The sequence below is a fragment of the Cryphonectria parasitica genome (genome assembly GCF_011745365.1).
Source record: "Cryphonectria parasitica EP155 unplaced genomic scaffold M406scaffold_3, whole genome shotgun sequence".
Classification (NCBI taxonomy): Eukaryota; Fungi; Ascomycota; class Sordariomycetes; order Diaporthales; family Cryphonectriaceae; genus Cryphonectria; species Cryphonectria parasitica.
Window position 1 is genome coordinate 4,249,718 of NW_024468911.1, and position 24,313 is coordinate 4,274,030.

Below are 24,313 nucleotides of genomic sequence, written 5' to 3' on the forward strand. Positions count from 1 at the left end.
TGCACGGAGTAGGATAGTTGAAGATAAGGTAGGCGGGAGGGAACTCCTATTTCCATTGAAAGCGGCCGTTGGGAACACACCGACCCGCAGCCTGCCGCCATGTCCCCCCAAAGCACATACTGTACAGTGTCTCATACCCCTCCAACGCCCCACTGCTCTACAACTGCGTCACATGGCAGACACCCCAGCGGCTAGTGCTGGAAGCCTATTCCGCGCCGCATAGACAGGCACTAATCAGGTTCAACCCCCCCTGTACCCAGTACGTACCACAAGTAGTCATGACGGTGAGCCACACCGAGACAGTACAGTAATGACAGTCATTCTTCAATAGTTTATAAACAACTCGATGACCAACTAATTCCTGACCGCGCGGCCCGAGTTCACCCATTCATTGCAGCCTGAAAGGCATAAGAGAATTCGAAGACTTAGCGGTACAGCAGTCAACATGTCGCCCTCCTCCGCGACAACAGCAGAGGCTCAATGGCTGGCTCAAGTTGCCGCCATGAAGGCAGCTATCGCCGAGCTCAAGTTGCCAGAACAGAAGGCAGACGGCGACAGCACGATCAATAGCGAACAAGAAGATGACCAAGACTTCGACTTGAGCTCGACGAGCGGAGGAGCCCAGGATGTGTGGGACTTCATATCTGACTCTGAGCTCGAGGAGCTGGGTCTCGACAGTGGCGACCTCATGGACGGAACCGATGATTTCGACCAAGAACCCCCATACGGGCCACAGTGGTTTACCACCAAGTGTATCGAGGTAGCACTACACAGAGATGGCCTTCCTGCCGAGACCCTCCAGGAGCAGATTCTCGAAGCGTTGAGGTCAACACAGCAGGAAGAGCAGCTTCAATCTCTGCTCACGGACCTGGTCGGCTTTGACGACCTGGACTTCGTTATTGAGCTCATCTCTCATCAAGCAGAGATAACGGCTGCCGTAGACCAGTCGGCGAGACCAGACCTGAATCAGCAGCATCCCACAGGGCGTTTGCTTACAAAGGCGGAGAGGGAAGAGAACCTCCGGCGACAGGACTTCCGCCACAAGAACGCTGCTCTCGCGCAGAGCACTTTCAAGGAGCCGCAGTATCCCCATGTCTACAGGACGTTCGCTGCTGGGAACTCTCTGAGCCATGCTGGGAAGAAGTACGCCCTCCCCACGGGAAGTGAGAGGCTTCAATTCGACAAGTATGAGGAATATGCCATCCCAGCCGGAAAGCCCGGAGGGTTGTGGCCTGGCCAGAAACTTGTTGATATCAAGGATATGGACGGTCTTTGCCGAAAAACGTTCAAGGGCTACAAAAGCCTGAATCGCATGCAGAGCTTGGTCTACCCGGTGGCATACAAGTCCAGCGAGAATATGCTCATCTGTGCCCCGACTGGTGCTGTAAGCTCTTACATCTCTGACGACCTATGAAACAAATTGCTAATGAGAGAGACAAGGGTAAAACCGATGCTGCCATGTTGACTATCCTACACACTATTGCTCAGTACCTGGAACCGAACCCCTTTACGGATCACGCAGCCACAGACTTTGCTGTGGACTTTGAGGACTTCAAGATCGTCTATGTGGCACCTATGAAAGCCCTCGCCGCTGAAATCACCGATAAGCTCGGGCGCCGCCTTGCATGGCTCGGTATCCGCTGCCGTGAATACACTGGCGACATGCACTTGACCAAAGCCGAGATTGTCTCTACTCAAATCATCGTTACCACTCCTGAGAAGTGGGATGTGGTCACCAGGAAAGGAACTGGTGACACCGAGCTCGTCCAGAAAGTCCGTCTCTTGATCATTGATGAGGTGCACATGCTTCACGATGAGCGAGGTGCGGTGTTGGAGTCACTCGTCGCCCGTACCGAGCGCCAGGTCGAGAGTACTCAGTCATTGATCCGGATTGTGGGCCTCAGCGCCACCCTTCCAAATTATATCGATGTAGCGGACTTTTTAAAGGTCAACAGATATGCTGGTCTGTTCTACTTTGATGCGTCATTTCGTCCAGTGCCGCTGGAACAGCATTTCATTGGTGTCAAGGGAAAAGCCGGATCCAAGCAGTCCAGAGAAAACCTAGACCAGGTGGCCTTCGAGAAGGTCAGAGAGATGCTGGAGCGGGATCACCAAGTGATGGTGTTTGTTCACTCCAGGAGAGATACGACCGCGACAGCCAAGATGATTTACGAGAAAGCAGTCGATGAGGTCTGCGTTGACCTCTTGGACCCGTCCATGCACCCAAAGTATGAGAATGCTGTGAGGGACATGAAGTCTTGCAAGGCTAAGGAGTTGCGAGACCTCCTGCCCAAGGGCATCGGAGTACATCATGCCGGTATGGCGAGAGCCGACCGTAACTTGATGGAGAGACTATTTGCAGAAGGTGTTCTGAAGGTGCTCTGCTGTACGGCCACCTTGGCCTGGGGAGTCAACTTGCCGGCTGCAGCCGTTGTCATCAAGGGCACCCAGGTTTACAGTGCGCAAGATGGAAAGTTCGTCGACCTCGGCATCCTAGACGTGCTGCAAATCTTTGGACGTGCTGGTCGGCCACAGTTTGAGGATACTGGTATCGGTATGATTTGCACTACGCAGGACAAGCTTACCCACTACCTCACCGCCGTCACGGATCAGCTACCCATCGAATCCAAGTTCTCAACAAAACTGGTGGACAACCTGAACGCTGAGATCGCCTTGGGCACGGTGACTTCCATACCGGAGGCCGTCCAATGGATCGGGTACTCGTACCTGTTTGTCCGTATGAGGAGAAATCCCATGGCCTATGGTATTGATTGGGCCGAGTTCCAAGACGATCCCTCGCTTGTGCAGCGACGCCGACAGCTTGCTATCCAGGCCGCTAGAACACTCCAGAAGAGTCAGATGATTATATTTAACGAGTCGACAGAGGAACTTCGCAGCAAGGACATTGGTCGTATCGCCAGCCAATACTACATTCTACACACGAGCATCCAGATCTTCAACACTATGATGCAGCCTTTTGCCACGGAGGCCGACATCCTAAAAATGATCGCGATGAGTGGTGAATTCGACAACATACAATCGAGAGACAGCGAGAGCAAGGAATTGAGCAGGATGAAGGAGAATGAAGCTGTCGTGCCTTGCCAGGTTGGCGGAGGTATTGATCAGCCTCAGACCAAGACGAATATCCTCCTTCAAGCCTTTATATCCAAGGCTCAACCGGAAGATTTTGCTCTGACAAACGACCTGAACTACGTGGCCCAACAGGCTGGCCGAATCTGCCGGGCATTGTTCATGATCGCATTGAATAGAAGATGGGGTCACCAATGCCTCGTGCTCCTAACTCTGGCCAAGTCTATCGAGAAGCGCGTCTGGCCGTTCCAACATCCGCTTCACCAATTCGAGCTGGCTAAACCAATATTGAACCAGCTTGACGCCAAAGAGTCTCTGACGGTCGAGGCTATGCGGGACATGGAACCGGCTGAGATAGGAGGGCTGGTCCACAATCACAGCGCCGGAAGCAAGATTGCCAAAATTCTCGACAACTTTCCCACTGTCAGCGTGGAGGCTGAGATTGCACCCTTGAACCGAGACGTGCTGCGAGTTAAACTCTACATCATTCCTGACTTCCGCTGGAACGATCACATCCACGGGACGTCAGAGTCATATTATATTTGGGTCGAGAACTCGGAAACATCAGAGATCTACCATCACGAGTTCTTCCTTCTGAACCGCAGGAAGCTGCATGATGACCATGAGCTCAATTTCACGATCCCCCTGTCTGACCCTCTGCCCAACCAGATCTATGTGCGGGCTGTCTCGGACAGATGGCTGGGCGCAGAAACTGTCACCCCTGTCTCGTTCCAGCACCTGATCAGACCAGATACAGAAAGCGTCTACACGGATCTTCTCAATCTACAGCCTCTGCCCATCGCAGCGCTCAAGAATCCTGGGCTGGAAGAGATTTACGCGAAGCGCTTCCAGTTCTTCAATCCCATGCAGACACAGATCTTCCACACCCTCTACCACACGCCGGCGAACGTGCTGCTAGGTTCGCCGACTGGAAGTGGTAAGACGGTGGCTGCAGAGCTGGCAATGTGGTGGGCCTTCCGAGACAAGCCAGGCTCCAAAGTTGTCTATATTGCACCTATGAAAGCCCTGGTTCGAGAGCGTGTCAAAGACTGGGGGGCTCGGTTGGCCAAGCCTCTCGGTCTGAAGCTGGTAGAGCTGACTGGTGACAATACCCCCGACACCAGAACCATCAAGGATGCAGACATCATCATCACCACTCCTGAGAAGTGGGATGGTATTTCCAGAAGCTGGCAGACCAGAGGATATGTCCGTCAGGTCAGTCTTGTTATTATTGACGAGATTCACCTCCTCGCTGGAGATCGTGGTCCCATCCTTGAGATTATTGTCTCGCGCATGAATTACATCGCAGCGTCCACAAAGAACTCGGTCCGGCTGTTGGGTATGTCGACAGCCTGCGCCAATGCTACCGATCTGGGCAACTGGCTCGGCGTGAAGGAGGGCCTGTTCAACTTCAGGCACTCTGTCCGGCCCGTGCCGTTGGAGCTGTACATTGATGGGTTCCCAGAGGTCCGAGGCTTTTGTCCACTGATGCAGTCCATGAACAGGCCGACTTTCCTGGCCGTCAAGAACCACAGCCCTGACAAGCCGGTCATCGTCTTCGTGCCATCGCGGCGACAGACACGTCTCACAGCCAAAGACCTGATCAACTTCTGCGGCCTGGAAGATAATCCCAGGCGGTTTCTGAATATGGAGGAAGACGACCTTCAACTCAACCTTGCTAGGGTCAAGGATGATGCACTGAAGGAAGCCATCAGCTTTGGAATCGGCCTTCACCATGCCGGTCTCGTCGAGTCTGACCGACAGCTTGCCGAGGAGCTGTTCTTGAACAACAAGATCCAGATCCTTGTGGCAACCAGTACACTGGCCTGGGGTGTCAATCTCCCTGCCCATCTGGTTGTCGTCAAAGGCACGCAGTTTTACGACGCCAAGATCGAGGGATACAAGGATATGGACTTGACGGATGTTCTCCAGATGCTCGGGCGTGCGGGACGGCCACAGTTCGACAACTCAGGCGTGGCTCGGATCTTCACTCAAGACGCGAAGAAGGACTTCTACAAGCACTTCCTGCACACTGGCTTTCCTGTTGAGTCATCTCTGCACACCGTGCTGGATAACCATCTCTGTGCAGAGGTATCGGCCGAGACCATTGTCACTAAGCAAGACGCCTTGGACTACCTGACCTGGACGTTCTTCTTCCGGAGACTCCACAAGAACCCGTCCTACTATGGGCTCGAGATCTCGGCGGAAGACCACAGTAGCGTGGCGGCCCAGCAGCTGGCTAATGACTACATGATCGAGATGGTTGACAAGTCCCTGCACGAACTGGCTGATTCCAAGTGTGTGGAGGTCTTCCCAAATGGCGACGTCGACCCGACGCCCTTTGGCAAGATCATGAGTTACTACTATCTGTCCCACAAGACGATCCGCTATCTCACCCGGCATACAAAGGCACAGGCCTCGTTCCTTGACGTCCTGACTTGGATGTGCCGGGCAACGGAGTACGATGAATTACCTGTTCGCCACAACGAGGACTTGATCAACGCGGAGCTCTCCAACAACCTTACCTTCCCGGGCACCTCTTTTGGCCTGCCGATGTGGGATCCTCATGTCAAGGCTTTTCTTCTGCTGCAGGCACACATGTCCCGTGTGTCTCTCCCGATTACCGATTATGTCGGCGACCAGACCAGCGTCTTGGACCAGGCCATCCGTATCATCCAAGCCTCTATCGACGTCCTCACGGAACTAGGCTACCTCGCCAGTGTCCTGCAGATGATCTCGTTGCTGCAGTCTGTCAAGTCAGCGCGCTGGCCGACCGAACCGCCTCTATCGATTCTGCCAGGCGTGGACGCGGAAAAGACCAAGGACAGGACAACGCTGCAGCAGCTGAGCGCCATGAACCAGGGGCAGGTGACGAAGCTGGCCCGGAGCCTCCGCGTCCCACAGGCTACGCAGCAGCGCTTCCTCCGCGCCGCCTCGACCCTGCCAAACGTCGCCGTCAGCGTGGATGATATCACTTACCACTCGCTGACGGTCACGCTGAGACGTCTCAACCCGCTCGTGGAGCGCGATGCGCGCATCTATGCGCCGCGGTTCCCCAAGCCACAGAACGAAGGCTGGTTCGTCGTGGTGGGCGACCTGGCGAGGGACGAGGTGTACGCCATCAAGCGGGTCAGCTGGTCGCAGGGCCCAGGGAGAGGAGGGGCTACTGTCGGATCGAAGCCCTCTGCGAAGGCAAGTGTGAAGCTGCCAGAGAGCGCCGGTGATGGCAGTAGTAGTGGTATGGGTGAGAAGAGGAATGTGGATGTGCTGGTGCTGAGTGATGGGTTGTTGGGGCTGCAGTACCAGGTGATGGGGGTAGACGTGCCGGAGAGGCCGGTGGTGGATGATGATGTTGGGTGGTCTAAGGGGCTGGCTGGTTCTTCTTGAGATATGAAAGGGGGGGGGGGGGAGGGGTATGGTTTGGAATCTGCCCAGAGAGGGTCATAATTTGGTGTGGTAAATTGTGACTCGAGTGAGACGAAGTCTTCCTCACCAAGTTGGAATGAAGAGCTACTCAGGATGTTTTAACGAGAACGAGCACAGTGAGGGAATTTGAGATTTATGACAGTGCCACGCGAATTTGTGTGTTTGAGGAGGCTTCAGTGCCCTTCTCTTCTCCCGATGATTATACACGTCTACACGTATATGCATGTACATGATTTCATACACGGATTGCGTCCATGTCTCTCGCATTTGTAGGGTATCTCAATGAATAATGGTGCGTATGTTCTGTTCCAACTCTCCACGTGCAGAGATGGGAAGAAAAAAGAGGGAGAAAACAGCCTCAGCTCTTTCATGCGCCCTTGCCCAAATACTTCTCCAGATCAACTCGCCCAAAGATCTGCTGCTGCAGCCTGTCCGTCTTCTTCCGATCGTCAGCCGCCATCTTGCGCACCTTCTTTGCATCTAACAATTTCGGCCTCTCCTTCTTCTTCACCTGGGAATCTTTGGGCACCACCACCCCGATCCCAAAGTGATCATCCTTGGGCTTGGGCTTGAGAGGATACTGAACACCTTGCCCCGCGGCGCCCAGCCCGGCCCTGGAGTCAGGGTCCCACCCTTGGGACTCGAGGACGGAGAGGCCCATGCGGGATCGCACGATGGCGGACGGCGGGTGCGAGTGGGTGAGGCAGACCTGGTGTGCGATCGAGGCCTCGTGGCGACTACTGCTCTTGCCCTTCTCCTGCTTGCCATTGCCCGCTGCTTGCGCTGATATTATGGGCAGTTTGCAGATCTCGCATACCTCTTCAGTGCTCACGTCTTCGGTCTGATTTGATCCTTGGGAATTGGATTCATCTGAATCTTTTTCCATCTTCAAGACCATGTTCAGATAGAAGTTGCTGATCGACTTGCCCTGTGTTTTTGCATCTGCATGGCCACCTATTGTCGCATTGGGGTCTTCGGTGGATGCGGGCACAAACTTGATCTCGTTTCTCCTGAGGCCTGAACCGAAGGGCCTCTTGTGTTGGAGGGGCACATCGTCGTTGAAGTCATCGTGCCCATCCTCTGACATTGCCAGAAATGCCTGATTCGATGATGACTAGTTACCCACTTTCTGTGTCTCTTGGGTAGGTAACTCGCCACTGAGGCCTTCACGATGTTCGGAAAACGGGTTTCTGCTTGACCTTGATGTAGGAAGATGAAGTTGAGAGTTGTTGTACAAAGGAAGACTTCTAAGATGGACTTTGGACTTCTAGAACGAGAGATAGGTAGTGCGCCACAGTGACCCAAGGCCTAGAACGGTAGTGGCGTCACACTGGCTCGGCAGCAGCCGGTGTCGCGTCAGGGGAGGGGCCAGTCCCCTGACAAGGGCCCTGCCTGCCTAATGAACCCACTGACGCAAGCCCTTGTAGGTACGTGCATACAGAAGCTTGTCTTTTTTTCCCGTCTACAACACAGCAGGCCAACGCAGCAGCCCCTTTCCTTTCTTTTCCCTCGACATCAACAACACCTCAACCTCAATCTCTTTACGTCCTCGCCATTGCCGCATCACCTACCTCTCCCACGACATGCTGCCATAAAGTAGCCTCCATACCCCGCTCCCCACAAGCGAACTAGCTCCATCACAATGCCGATTCCATTCCTCATCAACGTCTTCTACCAGGGCTGGCCCGAACATTTCCCTAGTCCCTTGAAGGTCCTGGCTACGACGTCCGCGGTCGGCAGCCTGGCCTTGCTCAAGCGCTACTGCAATGGCGCCTTGAACTCCGCCGACCGCAACATGCACGGGCGCGTCGTGCTCATGACAGGCGGGACCTCAGGCATCGGCGCCGAGGTCGCCAGGGAACTCGCGGGCCGCGGCGCCCAGCTCGTCCTGCTCACACGTCTGCCGGCCTCGGACCCTTTCCTTGTTGAGTACATCGACGACCTGCGCGCCCGCACGGGGAACCAGATGATCTACACGGAACAGGTCGACCTGACGGACCTGCTGAGCGTGCGGCAGTTCGCGACGAAGTGGATCGACAACGCCCCGCCGCGGCGGCTGGACATGATTATACTGTGCGCGGCGACGCTGACACCGCCCGGCAAGAGCAGGATAGTGACCAAGGACGGGGTCGAGGAGACGTGGATGGTCAATTACCTGGCCAACTTCCACCTGCTAGGCATCCTGAGCCCAGCCATCAAAGCACAGCCGTTCGACCGGGACGTGCGTATCATCTTCTCCACGTGCTCGAGCTACATCCGGTCGCCGCTGCTGGAGGACGCCAAGGTTCACGCGACCAATAAGAAGGAGTGGGCGCCAGGACGTGCCTATGCCAGCAGCAAGCTGGCCCTCATGACGTTCGCGCAGGCCTTCCAAAAACACCTGGACTCGTACAAGCGGCCCGACGAGCTGCCCATGAACGCCAAGGTGATCATGGTGGACCCGGGCTTCTCGAAGACGCCTGGGATGAGGAGATGGCTGACGCGGGGCTCTCTGTGGGGGCTGTTGGTCTACCTGCTGTCCTACGCCCTCATGTGGATGTTCTTGAAGCCGCCACTGATGGCGGCCCAGTCGATCCTCTTTGCGGCCTTCGACGGCAGCATCATACGGGACCCTGGCGGCAAGCTGATCAAGGAGTGCATCGAGGTCGACCTGGCGAGGAAGGACGTCAAGGACGAGGAGGCTGCCAAGAAGCTGTGGCTATCGAGCGACAAGCTCATTGAAACCACAGAGAAGCAAGCGGCATTGCGGAAGGCTGAGGAGAAGAAGAGGCGGGAGGAGGCAGAGAACCAAGAAAAGACGGAACAAGAAAAGAAACAGAGGGCAGAGGAGATTGAAGCACTAGTCAACACGATCAAGAAGGGTAAGGCGAAGGAGAAGGAGGAGGCTGCCAAGAAGAAGAAAGGGAAGGACAAGAAGACTGGCCAGTCTGGGAAGAAGGCTGCCTCATAGCACTTGTACGATGTTGTCAGTTTTAGAAAATTATCAGCCTGGATACAACAATTGCGCTGGAGGATTCATTTCCCCCAAGATCCCCCCTCCCCCTTCGCTTATTTGTGATGAACTGCTGGAAAAACATTCTGGACTGTAGTTGGGAGGAATGCCGTTGAAGAAAGAAAGAAAGAAAAGAAAGAAAGAAAAAGTGAGAGAGTGAAAAATAAGTCAAGGCAATCAATTACTGGCACATCAGTCAAGGAAAAGAATTTGGTAGATTTCTAGGGCCCTAAATATGCCAAAGTCTAGGTTGCACCTCGGCCTAGACATGGACAACTGCGGGGCTACTCAATGAACTACTCCAGTGCTTGACGACCAATGCCTACTTTAAGTAACCTGGACGACCCAATGATCAATGTATACCCTACTTAAGGAATGAACCAAAGACGATGAGTTTTGCTGGTCATTCCCATTCCTCACCAAACCCACTAGAGTGAGAGAAAGAGTGAAGAAGAATAAGAGAAACGCCTCTCATCTCAGTGCTCAACCATCCATCCTTCTTTCGACACAGCAAACAAGCCACTGACGCAACAACTCTTCTTCTACACCCCTCTTCTCTTCTCTTCTCCTCCTCAATGTCCCGTCCACCACAGCAGGTCCCCATACCAAACCAGCTCCTCGGCCCCTTCCAAGCCGCATGGGAGAGGCACGTCCAACCCCCGCCACCACCACTACAATTCGATGCCTCTGTCTGCCACCCAGTCTTCTTCACACCGCGGCTGATGCGACCTCCCCTGCCACAACAACAGCAGCAGGCGGGTATACAGCCGTCAATGAATCACTTAGGCATGATTAGTCCTGTGGCGCATGGATATGTGTATCAGAATGGACAGCAGCAGCAGCAGCAGAAGGGGACGGTGGGCATGCCTAGGTTATGATGGTGGTGATGGACGATTCGGGAAATATCTGGCTTGACATGGGCCCGTTGGATGGACTGCGTATAGGTGGATTGGGCTATTCCTCTTTCTCTCCTTCCGGTTCGAAATGATTGATTTGGTTCTTGTAATAACGTTTTGGCACTGTGTGCCGGATTGTGTTGTCGGTCGGCGCGGTGGGACGGACGGTGGTGGTCATGCAAGCAGTACAATCTGTCTCTCAAGAGACACCAACATATTGATCGTATCTCAAAAGAAGAGAGCAGCGTCGTCAATTTCCAATTTCACAGTGTAAAAAAAGCAGGCAAGCAAGCCGCGAGGCCCAAGGTATCGATACAACAAGACAGCATTTTCCACCCAGTCTTCACCCTCTCTCTCCCCCCCTCTTAGCTGATCAGTCTCTGCCATTAAAACCACCCGCACCGAACAAGACAAGGATTTCAAATAAAAGCTTGCTGTTGATAATCCTCCACTTCCCAATCCTAAACGCCCAAGGAGAGGACAAAATAGCAGACAGAATCACGCTTCGCCAATGTAGACAGCCAAGCCCCTCTCCTCCTCCCCTCTCCCTCCCTCTCTCCCCCTCCCCCCCCCTCTCTCTCGCTCTCATTCCACAATGAGGACCGCAAGCACCGCCGCAAGGGCGACGAGCCCAAAGACCAGAATCATCAGGCCCACCAGCTCACCACCAGACTTCTAGCCGGTCTTGACGGCGATGACGATCGCGAGCACAATCAGGATGACGACCAGTGCCAGCAGGCCCATCAGCTTGACGTTCTTCCACCACATCTGCCTCTTAAGCCCCCTGCTCCGCACGCGGAACTCCCTGGCCGACCCGCCCAGCCGGTCCGTCTTGTCCACCAGCAGGTCGATCCGCTCACCGCGCTCTAGCAGACCCTCGATGTTGCGCGTCATGATGCCCCGCACGTCGTCAATTTCCCTCTGCGCGTTCGTGATCGCGTCGTCCCGCCCGCCGCTCGTCGTGCCGTAGTTCACCATCAGACCTTTCAGCTCGGCGTTAAAGGATCCAGCCCCGTAGTTGGGCATGTCGCCAAAGTCGGACGAGGCGGCTGGAAACTGCTCAAAGAAGCGCTTGCGGATCTCGAAGAGGAAGCCGAATGGCACGCGGCGGCCCAGGGAGGACTCGGCGATCACGAGGAACGTCAGTCCGCCCGCTGAGGAGTCGTCTCCATGCTCGGAGGGGGACTCGGAGATATAGTGGATGTGGTGATTGCCGTGAGTGTAGGTGAGCTTCTGCGGCGAGTCGTGCTTGATCTTGGGCAGGATGAGAGAGGCGAGGGAAGAGGTCTGAGAGGAGGCGGACGTGGTGCACTCGGAGAGGATAGTGCTATTGTGGGCTATGCAAGAGCTGGAAGATGAGAAAGTTCGTCTTGTAAGCATGACTGTCTTGCATTAAATAAGAAAAGTATTATTCGCAGAGATGATGCTGGGCTTACTAGAGCAACGGCGTTGCAGGCGTCGATGAGGAAGCCATTGTTGTGATCGAATGCCACAGGCTGTGGCAGTTGATATATCTGACGTTTAATTTAGATAGTCAATCAGGATCTCGATAGAAGAGGCGGCTGCGATGGCAAGAGGTCAAGATGCCCAATTTGTTTTGGGTGGGTGAGGATGGTGACGGTGTTGTGCCGAGATGCTCAGCTCTGTGTATGGAAAGTCGGAGTTTCCTGGCACAGTCCCGCCATCACTCCAGGTGCCACCTGCAGGGATGTTGAGTGCTTTGATGACGATTGCTGACAGCGCATGCGTATCCCTGCAGGGTAGGCGAGACCACTGCAGCGGCAGGCAAATTGCAGTGTACATAGTAGTACCATTACATACTGCAAAGCGGCAGAGCGAAACCAAAAAAAAAAAAGTTCTTGGGCGTGCAAGTGCGAAAAGTCGCGGTCGACAAGACGTATATCGAGCTGATACACGTGTTGACGCCAGCGCTCTCCACGCTCACCCTTTTTTTCTTTCTCTTTCTAATCACTATGTTCTCAGTGGCTCTGCTACATTGCGGCCATGAAGTCTATATGGAAAACTGCCTGGGCACTTGAACGACGATCTCCTGCCCTGCTTCCGACCATCTCTACTGCTGGTATTCCTGGGTCAAGAAGACATCGATCACCCCCCCGCAAAGACCCAGGTAGAAGTGGCGGATCGTCTTACGATGTGAGCGCCCCTTCTTTAAAATCCTAGTGCCGGTGAAAATTATTATGAGGCCAGCATGCTGATAGTCCGCAGACCCCATATCCCTCTTACCATTCTCATGTAGCCATCCGAAACCTCAAAGAAAGCCTCGAGTCGCAAGCACAAAATGATGCAACCCCCCAGTGGACATCGAAAACCCATTCGCGTCGCCCAGGTGTAGAGGGCGAGAAGCGATATGGATTGTTCAAGCGGCTGGTGCGGTCTCGTTTTGACTTCCTGATGCGGAGTGGCGACTTCAGAGACCTGCGGCCCTTAGGCATACGATCCAAAGCGGACCTGTACAAAGAGGCCGCTTTGTTCCGGACCATTATCGACAAGGCCTTCGAACTGGCGCATCACCATGGGCAAACAAGGAGGCAGCAGAACCCATACTTCTGGAGCTGGCGCAACGCGTTCGTCACCGGCGATACCTCGGCCCTGCATACGGAACTCAAGTACTCGTTTACCAGCTTTATAGTCAGGCAGCACCTTTCCAAGGATGCTATTGCCTGCCACGAGAAGCTCGCCGACTTTCGCTTCCCTCATGAATGGTTCCCGGCCACGAGGACCATGCAGAGGAAGATCCACCTGCACGTTGGGCCGACGAATTCTGGCAAGACATACAATGCCCTCAAGGCTCTGGAGGAGTCCAAAACAGGAATATATGCCGGGCCACTGCGGTTGCTAGCCCATGAGACCTACATGCGCTTCATGGCCAAGGGAAAGCGCTGTGCCCTGGTGACCGGAGAGGAACTAAGAATTCCTGAGGGCGATGGCAGCTATTTTGCAAGCTGCACGGTCGAGATGACGCCTCTCAACCGGCGAGTTGACGTCGCTGTCATCGACGAGATCCAGATGATTGGCGACGAGCAGCGAGGATGGGCCTGGACCCAGGCCCTGCTCGGTGTTCAGGCGAAGGAGGTCCATCTGTGCGGCGAAGAACGGGTGGTCCCCCTCATAGAGGCCATCTGTGCCAAGATGGGTGATGAAGTTGTCGTGCACCGCTATCAGCGCCTTAATCCTCTGCAGCCCATGCAAGAAGGCCTCGGAGGCAAATTCGAAAATCTCAGAAAGGGCGATGCTGTTGTCTCATTTTCGAGGGTGAATCTTCACACCTTAAAGGCTGGTATCGAGGAGGCCACAGGAAAGAAATGCGCTATCGTCTACGGTGCATTGCCGCCCGAGAGCAGAGCTCAGCAAGCAGCTCTCTTCAACGACCCGGACAATGACTACGACTTTCTTGCCGCAAGCGATGCTATCGGCATGGGTCTGAACCTGGAGATCAGGCGCGTCGTCTTCGAGGCCGTGACAAAGCATGACGGGATCAAGATTCGAGGCTTGACCTTACCAGAACTCAAGCAGATCGGTGGTCGCGCGGGACGATTTAGAACTGCCGCACAGGGCGCACTGGATGCAGTTGCTGCGTCAGCTGCAGGAACCTCGGATGCTGCTGGTCTAGTGGTGCTGCCAACGAAAGCAAGCCCGGGCGCGAGCCCAGACTCAAGGAGGCCACAGCCTGGGTTTGTCACCACCCTGGAGAACGAAGATCTGGACGTCGTCCATGAATCTTTCGACCAAGAAGCCGAACCGCTAGAAACGGCGGGCCTATTCCCGCCATCCTTTGTCATCGAGAAATTCGCGTCCTACTTCCCAGCAGGAACGCCCTTCTCTTTCATCCTCCTCCGACTGCGGGATATCGCACGGCTCCCAAGTCTCTTTCAAATGTGTACCTTCAAGGACAACATACAGATCGCCACACTGATTCAACCGTTTAACCTAACCGTTCACGACCGGTGCATCTTCCTCACTGCGCCCGTCTCCCTGAAGGATGTCGGCATGCCTGAAATCGTCCGAGCACTGGCGAAGCGCGTAATGGACAACGAGAGCGGCCACCTGCTCGATATCGACGAGATCAAACTCGAGATCCTCGACCATACAAAGGATACTTATCCGACCGGACCTGTCGAATTCCTCAAGCATCTCGAGTCCCTACACAAAAGCCTGACGCTGTACCTGTGGCTGAGCTACCGATACGCGGGCATCTTCCAGAGCCAGGCCCTTGCCTTCCACGTGAAAGGGCTGGTGGAGGAAAGGATTAATAAGTACCTTGATACTCTCGACTACTCCCCCCAGGCCAGAAAGCAGCGTATTGCCGAGCAGCGTAGGGCTGTGTCCAGGCGGCGCGTCAAGGAGAAGCAGGTGTTTGGAGATACGGTAGACGAGGTGGAGAGTAAGCCTGTGGGCGGGGACTTGAACGTTTGGAACGAGGGAAGCCAGGACGAAACACTATTTTCCGGTCTCGATAATCCAGAAGATACGCCACCGGTGCCGAATGCCAGCCGTTGATAAGACGGGGAGAGACGGCTGCAGGGCACGACCTGGCGGGATTGTACATGCAGGTGTCCTGATGGGTGGTGGCAGTATTGTGCACTCGCCTCTTTGAGGCTCTTCGCACAAAAGGCGTTGTGGGAATCAACACAAAACGGACTGATCTAACCCAATTGTTTTCACCCGCCCCATGAAGCGAGCGGGTTACATTTGAGACCCGGATGGTCATACAATCGGAAGACTATTGGACTACGTCATAACTATGTATAAAAGAGAATGACCAACCCCCCCCCCCCCCCCCCAATACTTCAATAGACATGTTGAAGAGAGCATATTGCATGTTCTGAACAAAGTCTGGTTCGATTCCGTTCATTACTATGAAGAGGACAATTAACAGACAAAAACAGTTCAGCCAGCAGTAGCCTACGTCCCTTGCGTTAATAATTGCGCTGAATCTAATTCATATGGTCAAGTTTGTAATCGGGGGTGACAGGTGTGAAGAGGTGTGGTGGATGTAACAGCTCCTTAGCCAGCACCTGGAGAGAATCTACCATACGTACTGAAAGCGCAGGCCTGCCGACGCGTATGCGACGCGCCTGCCTAACTTTATAGTGGGGTAATTTTCAAGTGTAAGTACTTATGAGATCATTGGGAAACCCCACCATGAGTTCCTACCCACTAGGACATTCTGCAATATACGGTACAGTCCATCCACAGCAAAGGCTGCGGACTGCCACCACTTTCGTAGGATCTCGCATCCTCGCTTCTCAGCGGAAAAAAATAAAAAAAAATAAACAATAAACAAATCAACATCACAAGTTGCAGCCATGGCGGAAGTCGCCTCCGACACGGGCAAGATCGCCTTTATCCCCCTCGAGGCCAACCCGGAGCTGATGACCAACCTACTCCACACGCTCGGCCTCAGCCCGGAACTGGCAATGCACGACGTCTACAGCCTCACGGACCGCGACCTGCTCAGCTTCATTCCAGGCCCCGCACACGCCCTGCTGCTCGTGTTCCCCGTCAACGCGGCCTACACCAGCCACCGCCTCGCGGAGGACGCCACGCTGCCCGAGTACCACGGCAAGGGCGAGAACGAGCCTGTTGTGTGGTTCAGGCAGACGATCCGCAATGCGTGTGGCCTGATGGGGCTGCTGCATGCTACGGCGAACGGGAGCGCGCGGGCCAAAGTCGGTGAGTTTGTCCGTGGGTATTGTCGTGCTATGGCCACTTACATACACCCATTTTTCCTAATGTCTCCCCCTACTGAATGTATCTGTGTGCTGCAGAACCTGGCTCGGACTTGGACAAGCTCCTGAAAGAGGCCGTCTCCCTCGACCCCATAGAACGGACCAAGCTCCTAGAGACATCCCAGTCTCTGGCGCGTGCTCATTACTCCGCGGCCAGCCAGGGAGACACGGCAGCCCCCCAAGCCACAGATGATGTGGACCTGCACTACGTTTGTTTTGTCAAGACGGACGACGGAACGCTGTGGGAGCTCGATGGGAACCGCAAGGGCCCTCTGGACCGCGGCAAGCTCGAGTCCGATGAGGACGTGCTCAGCGAGAAGGCACTGACCCTCGGCCCGCGGCGGTTCTTTGAATGGGGTGGGGAGGATATTCGATTCAACGCTGTTGCACTGGCCAAGAATCTGGACTAGCAAAGAATTGGCCGTCAGGATCATTTATGACCTGTGAGGTTCTCACACGTTGCCGAGTCCCCCCCCCCCCCCCCAAACCCCCTTGGGCTGGAAATGCACAATGTTGTTGCTGCTACAGAACGGAGCGAAACATCTCATGAGACGGTTAGTTCCACGCAAGCTAGGTAAATCCGAGGGTGGTAGATGCCAGTCGGCAATGCTTCTTATACCTTGTGCGAGTACAACCTTGTTTCACTAAGCACGTAAGCACCATATTCAACGTGACAACCAAATAGTAAGAAATCCGAATGCTCAAAGTAACATATAAACTTGCAAATCAATTCTATCCAGCTCTATATTGTTGGCCCACAACCTATCTTTCCCCCTTTACGGGCTCAACCTCTCCAAGGTCCAGGTATCACTTCCCTCCACGCGGTCGTAAACGAACCGGTCGTGTAGTCTGTTCTCCCTCCCTTGCCAGAACTCGACCCTCTCAGGGATGATGCGCAGGCCACCCCAGAACTCGGGCACGGGGATCTCCTCTGTCCCCTCAAACTTCTTCTCCGCCTCCCTAACCCAGTCGTGAAGCATCTCCCGCCCATCATCATCATCGCTGCCATGCTCCTTCCCCTGTCCCTCCCGCGGCCGCAACACCGCGCTCTGCCGGCTCGCCCAAGCCCCGACCCGACTTCCCCTGACCCTCGTATCGAAATACTTTTGGCTCTCTGCCCGCTCCAGCCGCTCCGCCCGCCCTTCGACCCGGACCTGCCGCTCCTGCGCCTCCCACCAGAACGTCAGTGCCGCCCAGGGGTTCCCAGAGGCCAGGTCGCGCGCCTTGCCGCTCGTGCCGAAGTTGGAGTAGATGACGAAGCCGCGGGGGTCGAGTTCCTTCATGTAGACTATGCGGGCGCTCACGCGGCCCGAGGGGAGTTGGGCTGTGGACAGGGTGCAGGTTTCAGGGTGGGGGATAGCGGGGGTGGTCTTTGATGATGATGATGATGATGATGATGATGATGGGGAAGTGCTGGACTGGGCGGCGGCGAACCAGGCGTGGAACTGGGTGATGGGGCTGTGGGGGTCCAGGTCGCGGCGGTGGAGGCCGCCTGTGCCTTCATGTTGGGTGAACTGGTCGGCGCGGGTGTTTTGCGCGGAGCCGGCAGGTGCGACTGGAGGATGTCAGTGAGAGGACAGGACGAGTGCAGAAGGGGGAAAGGTAGGTCTAGTGCTGTCCTTCCCTCATGAATACACAAGATAAAGTGACCATGACGATGACACACGGCAACTGAGAATCAAGGTCTCAAAACCAGACACGCAGACTTACAGATAAGTTTCTCCGACTTGGCCTGATGAAGAGCCATCTTGTGTACAACAGGAGTGAGACCGCGAAACAGAGAGACTGCTGGTCGGTAAATGGGCTGCATGTGAAGGTATTTAGAGGGGAAAAATATGTGGTGGAACGATCAGGTGAGTTTTTGTGTGTTTTTAAAGTAGCTTGAGCGTTCTGAGTCTACGTCGACATCGATGACGAGAGAAGGAGAAAAGAGGATCCACTGAAAGACGGAAGACAAGCGGTACCGGTGGCGTGGTCGGTCCGGTGCGGGCTGGGCATGTCACGTTGTGGACTGAGAGTTTACGTAGCGGTGTAGACATTGTTCAATTATTACTTGCTATAGAAATAAAAAAAATAAACAGAAATAGATGTGTGCAAGGAGAATGAGAGAGTGCGATTAACTAGTAATGGTCTTGACAAGTCGAAGGAGTTGTCACACCCAAAGCAGATGCTTAGTACATAATACTTTGGGGGGAGACAACCAAAAAACCAAAAACCTTAGTGGTGTCCTGGATGCGCAACCCGAACCCTCGTTTAAACATCATCCAAGAACAACAAGTCTCGAAGAAGGAAGGACCGACCTATGAGGAGCACCTGACAATCATGTTCTATTCCATGATCTCTTCGTTCCTTCCATGAGAGTATTAAATTTGGTATGGAAGCTACAACTAATAGCCATAATGGGCACACATTGTGAATAAGGGCTGTCCCAGTGCCCTGCAAAGACGCTTCCATTTCCAAACAAAGAACTGAAGATATTATCAATGCTCGCTCGCTGTAATACGTTCTTTTTCCTCCAGCGGCCCCGCCCCCCTGGCTCGCTCGTGTTCGACACAACTGCAAGACAAGAAACACCCAAAAGATGGATGCAATTAACCAAAATAACATAATAGGGGCGCAAGAAGAAAATGGTTGGGGGGTGGGGTTCGCAATGAACAAAAAATCCCGGGTATCCAACGCCACGCTTTCCAAAACACAATCAAGATCGCTAGGTCGCAGCTCCACGGCATTTGCGCGTGTATCACAATCGGAAAACAATAGCCCCCCCCCCCCTTTTTTTTTTTCTTTCTTGAAAAGGGGTGGGGGGAAGTAGTGTGCTCAAGAATCACCCTGAGCAAGATTCGACCGATCAGAGTGCACCCAGCTCCCTCGCCGCCTCCTCTGTGGGCGTATCAACAGGCGTGAGTGAGAAGCCCAGCCCGAACACCGCCTCACCAGCGCCCACACCACCACCAGGCCGCACAGGAACGCTGACGGACCGAGAATGCCCATTAACCTCCAGCTTCTGCACGGCGGCGGCGGTGGCAGCAGCACCCCTCGTGGCACGGGCCCGCGACACTTCCTCGCCCCTCTCGCGCAGAGCCGCCTGTCCAGCCCTCCGCATATCGGCAATGGCATCACCCAGGATTTCCGAATCGCAGAGCGGCAGGATGCGGTAGCCCAGGTGCTCCATGATACACCGCTCGGTAACGTTCACCTGGGCACATGTCCAGAGCCCCTTGCCCCAGTCGGAGGCGTAGTAGTGCGTGGGCTCCTGGCAGTCCTCGGTGAACTTGAAGGCGATGACAAGGGCGGAGAGGATGATGAGCTCTGGGCGGACCGAGTCGATGTGGGTGATGAGGGAGCTCGCGGCCGAGGTGATGGTGTGGCGCTTCTTGAAGAGGAGGCTGCTGCTACTTCCAGCCGTCGTGGTGGTGGTTGCGAGGGGTAGTGACACGCGCCACTTGCGGGCAAACTTGGCGTCTAACGAGTCAAGAATGCAGACGGCTAGGGCGATTGTCTCCAGGGGTAGGTCTGCGCGCCGCAGGATCGTCTGCACGAGGGATACGGAAGGGGGTATGACGGAGGCGGAGGGTGGGTGGAGGTTGACGAGGTGCACCGCTGGGCCTGTAGCGTGTGGAGTTAGTAAGGATTTAGTACAAGATGGTGATGTTGGTGATGTTGATGGCGGTGGGCAGGCGGAGAGAAAAAGGAAAATAAGAAAAAAAGGCAAGGAACCGGAGGGGAGGGGGGGGGGGCTTTCATTGGTGATGATGGTCTGAATAGGAAACGGAATCGAACATTCAACGACATACCTAATAGGTCCAGGTCGATACTGTCGTCCACCTCGCCCAGAACGGGACTGGACGAGACAGAGTTCCTGCAGGATGGCGGAGGGGTGGGAAGGTTCGACAAGGGCTTGTACGTCTTGGTAAAGTAGGCAAAGTCGAGATCGTCCTCGTCATCGTAGTCGATACTACGAGACGACGACAGGACCACCTGAGCAGGGCTGTACGCAGCCATTGTTGTGACGGGTTTGAAAAGAATAATAGCTATTCCTTCCTCGGCCTTCTGGGAGTTTCTTTGCTCTCTTTCTCTTGTCTCTCTTTTCTATGAAAAAGCTACGTGAACGAACGAGGTCGTATGGGAATTCGTCGTGGATGTCGAGAAGGGTAATAATAAATGTTGGAGGTGGATATGGGGGGGGGGGGGGGAAGGGCGAGGCTCATAATATGGCTCCTCCTGAACTGGATACCCTGTCCCCTTTTGTCCAGATCAAGACAAGGTCGAGATCCCTCTGTTTTCACACATACACCCCACACCCCTTCTTTTGCGTAAAAGAGAGCGAGAAAAGAAAAAGAGAGGGAGAGGGAGAGGGATTCGGGAATTCACCGCCAAGTCTCCAGAACTTCAGGGCTGGTCAGGCCAGACAATATGCGGACCTGTGGAGTGCGCCGAAGAAGACCCACACTATACGAGCCCTGCGCCCGGGGCCTCAAGGAAGGGGATGTTGGTGCCGAGCGTAAGTGCGTAGCGTGTGTGGTGTTTCTGCGGTTCCCGCCGAGGGTCGTCCCAAGCAGAATGTTGCATGCACTAAAGCAGGGCCGGTCGAGTAGGGAAGCAATGCAATGTAAGGTTAAGCTGGGGCGGGACAGAAATGAAAAACACGTCGTGCTTCGGCGAGTAAGATGAGATGCCCGTATAGAGTGACAAACTGCGAGAGAGAGAGAGAAAAGACAGAGAGACAGAGCCGACGAGGTGCTGTGTCTTGTGTGTCTGCGTATGTATGTATGTCTCTCTGCCCTTTTCCCCACAGATGTTGTATGTGCGTGTGTGGGTGGGTGCTTGTGCTTGTGTGCGGTTCAGGGGGAACGTCTTTTTCTTTAGGATGAGGGCGTCAATGTGTAAGTGTCACGCGACCACCAGCGGCAAGTTCACAACCAGACAGTGCACACAGTGTCGAGACGTTGAGTGAGAAAAGGGGCAAGATTCTTGACCTGATGTGAGATATGACGAGTACAAGATGGAGAAGGGGAGAGGAAGAGGCAAATACGGAGTACATGGGCAAGGCTGCTGCAGCAATGGGGTAATATATCAATTAATTGATTGCCTGCATTCCCCTTCTCACCCCCTCCCTCGGCCCCCCCCCCCAAGCTCTCCAACACAACTTGGAGGGGGAAACCAAAACAAAACAAAGGAAAAGCGGGAAAGGAAAACCGCCCCAAAAACCTGGTACCTGGCTTGCTTGGCCTGGAAGTAGTGAACAACGGCGGCTAGCGGAGAAAGAAAAAAAAGGTAGGGAGGGAGGTTGGTTGATTAGTGGATTGTCAAAGGAAATTTGCATGTGGTTGGCAGGTAGAAGAGATGGGTTGCCCGGCGTGCCTGGGATGCCCCAAGCTGGGCTGTGCTTGGCTCTGGCTCTCTGCCTCGCTGCTCTGATGACGGAGCCTCCCCTGACATATTGCGTGCGGGTTTTGCAGAAAGAGGGTAAAGTTAGTTTCCCTTCCTCCCACCCCCCCCCCTCTTCTTCTTTCAAGTACTGAAATAATAGACTGTTTTTTTTCTGACCGGCTGCATGCGGAGGTGGTAATCCTTACGTAGTAGTAGTTACATGAGTGAAATACAAACAGTTAATGTTCTTGTAAAATAGATTGCTCGCGTGTCTACTTTACACAACACGTAGCACCTGCAGGCCCTTTTGGTAGACCCGGCGGCCGCCCCTTGGCACCTCTGTCAGAGAGAGGCAGAATTGTGGTATTACTATATTGCAAAGTATAAAGTAGGCTTCTCGTCTCGTTTGCTCCGGGCCAGAGCAGGGCCGTTCTGAGGAAGTACCGTACTATGCAGATTTAGGCCATCGTGGTCTTCGTCTTGTCTCTTTCGGGTCAGCGGCTGAAAGTGGATCTCACCGCTGTGATGGTGCCCAGAGGCTAGAAGAACCATAACGCATGTTTTTGCTGCGTGCGTCACATAGTTCCCTTATAGTGCCATTGAAGGGGGCAGCTGGGCGGTGAACTTTACGGGTATGGAGGAGCGAATCAGGTGGTTATCTTGATGGGCGTATATGAGACCATAGGGCTGAGCTGGGCGCATCAATCATTATCGTCCATGTCTGTTGATGCTGCAACATGGCGCAGCCTCCCTCTGTGGAGGAAAAGAGAGGGGGGGGGGGGGGAGGTGAAGAAAGAAAGAAAAAAACACAAGTGCAACAGTAACAGCCTGATTGATAAATGAAGGACCCTGAAAAGCCATCCAGCCAGCCACCAATGCACTAACCGGTGGCTTATTGGATTGTACTAAACTAGCACCGACTTGTCAGGCCTGCTTCAGAAAAGAGAACCCCCCCCCCCCCCAAAAAAAAAAAAAAAAAAAAAAAAAAAAAAAAAAAAAACAGGAAAGAAAACAAATATAGTGGCTCCTCTCTCAGTCTCTTCCACAAGGCCGCATTCGGGCGTTCTGGAACTCGTGGGACCTGTCCGGGCCACTTAGATTCTTCCAAGATGAGAGCCTGAGGACGTCGCGCCCTTCAGCTAACCACCACCCGCGTTTCAAGCTACCGTGGGGAATCAGACCAACCCATGTTGCCCCTCACGGCCAGAATTTTGAATCGCAGGAAAGAGGAGAAGAGAGAAATGTTAGAATACGAAAGAGTTTTCCTCTTCCGTAGATCTGCAGAAAGTTACATCACCATTCACGAGGGATGCATACCCAAGATTGGGGGTAAGATCACGCAAGAGAAGGCTACTCATGCAAGACGAGATGATGCTGCGGTATACTCTACATAGTACACCCAAGTCTTCTTCACGCAAAAAAGTATGGTTTCCTCCTAATGGGATTGGCGGCCCGTGGGGTTGGGTTTCCTTTTTAGTTCAAAACAGAACAGGAGGGGACACTACAATGGGCTGGCCCCTCGGCCGTCGGGTCCCCGTGTGTCGCTCGTAAACCGATGGACTACTTTAACTTAGGCGGGCTCCTGTGGGACTGGACAGGGCACGAGGTACGTGCGTGCTGCAGGTTCTGCAGCTATCGAGCCGTGGCCTAGTGAGAGAAAGAGCGAGAAGGCGAAAGCGAGTAGCCTGGGCAGGATCTCAGGGGCCAATCAGGGGTATAATTGTATATTGTACTGAGGTACGTACATAGTACTATGCAGTACCAGCACGCACCTCTCAGGAGATGTTGTGGATGGATGGGTTTCTCGGTAGCGACCCCGGCGATGTTTCTGGTGTATCTTTTTTTTGGTGCTTGTATTTTGCTTACATTCTTGGGGGGGGGGGGGGGGGTTGGTGTGCATGTGTGTCATTTCAACAACTTCTCTTCTTGACATCTCAGTAGTCCCTGAGCAACAGGCCAACGGGACATTCCCCAGTTGTCCGAATTCCGTGTATGGTGTCAGTCCATGATATTATTAGTACCACTACTATGTACTTTGTACCTTCGTATGTACAGTAGAGGCAGAGCAGAGTCGAGGGTTCCCCAGATGGAGCCACACCACCTCCTCGTGCCGATCGTCGCGGTGTCCTGCATGCAGCTCACTGCATAGAACGGGATCCACGGGGAAGAAGAGAGAGAGATCTGCATGATTATTTTCGATTCCCCTGAATTCTAATTGCCAGCACATCCATCATGCTTACTATTTTCTTGTTCTTCTTTTCTTTTGATTTTCAACGGCTGCCAGGTGACGGTGGCTGTGCTGATACTTGGTCAACTAACGTACTTACCTAGTGCATAACAGTACAGCATATCATAATCTACTATTAGTATATATGCTTACTTAAGTATGTATGCAGCACGAAAACTATCCGACAGCATCACGTCACTAGCTACAAGGGGGGACGTCATGCAGGTGAATCATATGCTACGAACATTATGATTACGACCTCGTCATCAGCCACCAAGGAGGGGCCGAGAAAAAGGAAGAAGAAAAAAAGCAATGTTGGCAAGCCACGGCCAAACGACACGATAATCCGTTGGACCACTGCAGAGCCGCTCAGCCCACATCCTGTTCCGATGTATTGGCTTACCTCTTTAGAGTAACTGCTCTTACTACCCCTAATCGAGACCACTGCCTCGATCACAATGTCTGTACTGGTCACTCACTGGTACGATTATGTCGTGCATGCATAGCAGCGCTGCAACAACGCGGCCCGCCACCCCAAGATTCGTCTCACTCACCTCCTGCA

The 24,313-nt window shown here is 54.0% G+C and overlaps 9 protein-coding genes across 9 annotated transcripts; 4 read left to right on the forward strand and 5 right to left on the reverse strand.

Annotated features, from left to right (window-relative positions):
- Positions 1 to 445: 445 nt before the first annotated feature.
- On the forward strand, positions 446 to 6,477 carry M406DRAFT_61656 (uncharacterized protein; the record flags this gene model as incomplete). The annotated part of the gene is made up of 3 exons (XM_040924744.1): positions 446 to 1,384; positions 1,441 to 6,426; positions 6,457 to 6,477. 3 exons carry the CDS (start codon positions 446 to 448, stop codon positions 6,475 to 6,477), a joined length of 5,946 nt encoding a protein of 1,981 aa, XP_040778848.1.
- Positions 6,478 to 6,883: 406 nt separating this feature from the next.
- On the reverse strand, positions 6,884 to 7,734 carry M406DRAFT_289163 (uncharacterized protein; the record flags this gene model as incomplete). The annotated part of the gene is made up of 1 exon (XM_040918837.1): positions 6,884 to 7,734. The coding sequence occupies exon 1, from the start codon at positions 7,601 to 7,603 to the stop codon at positions 6,884 to 6,886; it is 720 nt and encodes a 239-aa protein (XP_040778849.1). The 5' UTR covers positions 7,604 to 7,734.
- Positions 7,735 to 8,053: 319 nt separating this feature from the next.
- Positions 8,054 to 9,466, forward strand: M406DRAFT_289165 (NAD(P)-binding protein; the record flags this gene model as incomplete). Its single annotated transcript, XM_040918838.1, has 1 exon — positions 8,054 to 9,466. The coding sequence occupies exon 1, from the start codon at positions 8,159 to 8,161 to the stop codon at positions 9,464 to 9,466; it is 1,308 nt and encodes a 435-aa protein (XP_040778850.1). The 5' UTR covers positions 8,054 to 8,158.
- A 1,183-nt stretch (positions 9,467 to 10,649) lies between these two features.
- M406DRAFT_355750 (synaptobrevin-domain-containing protein) lies at positions 10,650 to 12,010 on the reverse strand. Its single transcript, XM_040923244.1, has 2 exons — positions 11,841 to 12,010; positions 10,650 to 11,752 (listed from the first exon to the last, which is right to left on the reverse strand). The coding sequence occupies exons 1-2, from the start codon at positions 11,876 to 11,878 to the stop codon at positions 11,080 to 11,082; spliced, it is 711 nt and encodes a 236-aa protein (XP_040778851.1). The 5' UTR covers positions 11,879 to 12,010; the 3' UTR covers positions 10,650 to 11,079.
- An 806-nt stretch (positions 12,011 to 12,816) lies between these two features.
- On the forward strand, positions 12,817 to 15,019 carry M406DRAFT_338580 (uncharacterized protein; the record flags this gene model as incomplete). The annotated part of the gene is made up of 3 exons (XM_040921357.1): positions 12,817 to 14,029; positions 14,075 to 14,806; positions 14,976 to 15,019. 3 exons carry the CDS (start codon positions 12,817 to 12,819, stop codon positions 15,017 to 15,019), a joined length of 1,989 nt encoding a protein of 662 aa, XP_040778852.1.
- A 601-nt stretch (positions 15,020 to 15,620) lies between these two features.
- Positions 15,621 to 16,564, forward strand: M406DRAFT_289172 (cysteine proteinase; the record flags this gene model as incomplete). The annotated part of the gene is made up of 2 exons (XM_040918839.1): positions 15,621 to 16,098; positions 16,194 to 16,564. Exons 1-2 carry the CDS (start codon positions 15,732 to 15,734, stop codon positions 16,562 to 16,564), a joined length of 738 nt encoding a protein of 245 aa, XP_040778853.1. The 5' UTR covers positions 15,621 to 15,731.
- A 366-nt stretch (positions 16,565 to 16,930) lies between these two features.
- Positions 16,931 to 17,901, reverse strand: M406DRAFT_338582 (pyridoxamine 5'-phosphate oxidase; the record flags this gene model as incomplete). The annotated part of the gene is made up of 2 exons (XM_040921358.1): positions 16,931 to 17,709; positions 17,865 to 17,901. 2 exons carry the CDS (start codon positions 17,899 to 17,901, stop codon positions 16,931 to 16,933), a joined length of 816 nt encoding a protein of 271 aa, XP_040778854.1.
- Positions 17,902 to 18,506: 605 nt separating this feature from the next.
- On the reverse strand, positions 18,507 to 19,165 carry M406DRAFT_321764 (uncharacterized protein). Its single transcript, XM_040919549.1, has one exon. It carries the CDS (start codon positions 19,143 to 19,145, stop codon positions 18,972 to 18,974), a length of 174 nt encoding a protein of 57 aa, XP_040778855.1. The 5' UTR covers positions 19,146 to 19,165; the 3' UTR covers positions 18,507 to 18,971.
- A 65-nt stretch (positions 19,166 to 19,230) lies between these two features.
- On the reverse strand, positions 19,231 to 20,099 carry M406DRAFT_221891 (uncharacterized protein; the record flags this gene model as incomplete). Its single annotated transcript, XM_040915609.1, has 2 exons — positions 19,231 to 19,760; positions 19,949 to 20,099. Coding segments are annotated over 2 exons (681 nt in total), but the record flags the coding sequence as incomplete, so codon positions are not given.
- Between the last annotated feature and the right edge of the window lie 4,214 nt (positions 20,100 to 24,313).

What these genes read in the sequence shown, in the direction of transcription:
- M406DRAFT_355750 (XM_040923244.1), bottom strand. Translation starts at nt 11,878, where the DNA reads ATGGCTTCCTCATCGACGCCTGCAACGCCGTTGCTCTA. An exon ending in CCTGCAACGCCGTTGCTCTA is followed by an intron (nt 11,753 to 11,840) that starts GTAAGCCCAGCA and finishes CTCATCTTCCAG; the next exon opens with CTCTTGCATAGCCCACAATA.
- M406DRAFT_321764 (XM_040919549.1), bottom strand. Translation starts at nt 19,145, where the DNA reads ATGGGCATTCTCGGTCCGTCAGCGTTCCTGTGCGGCCTGGTGGTGGTG.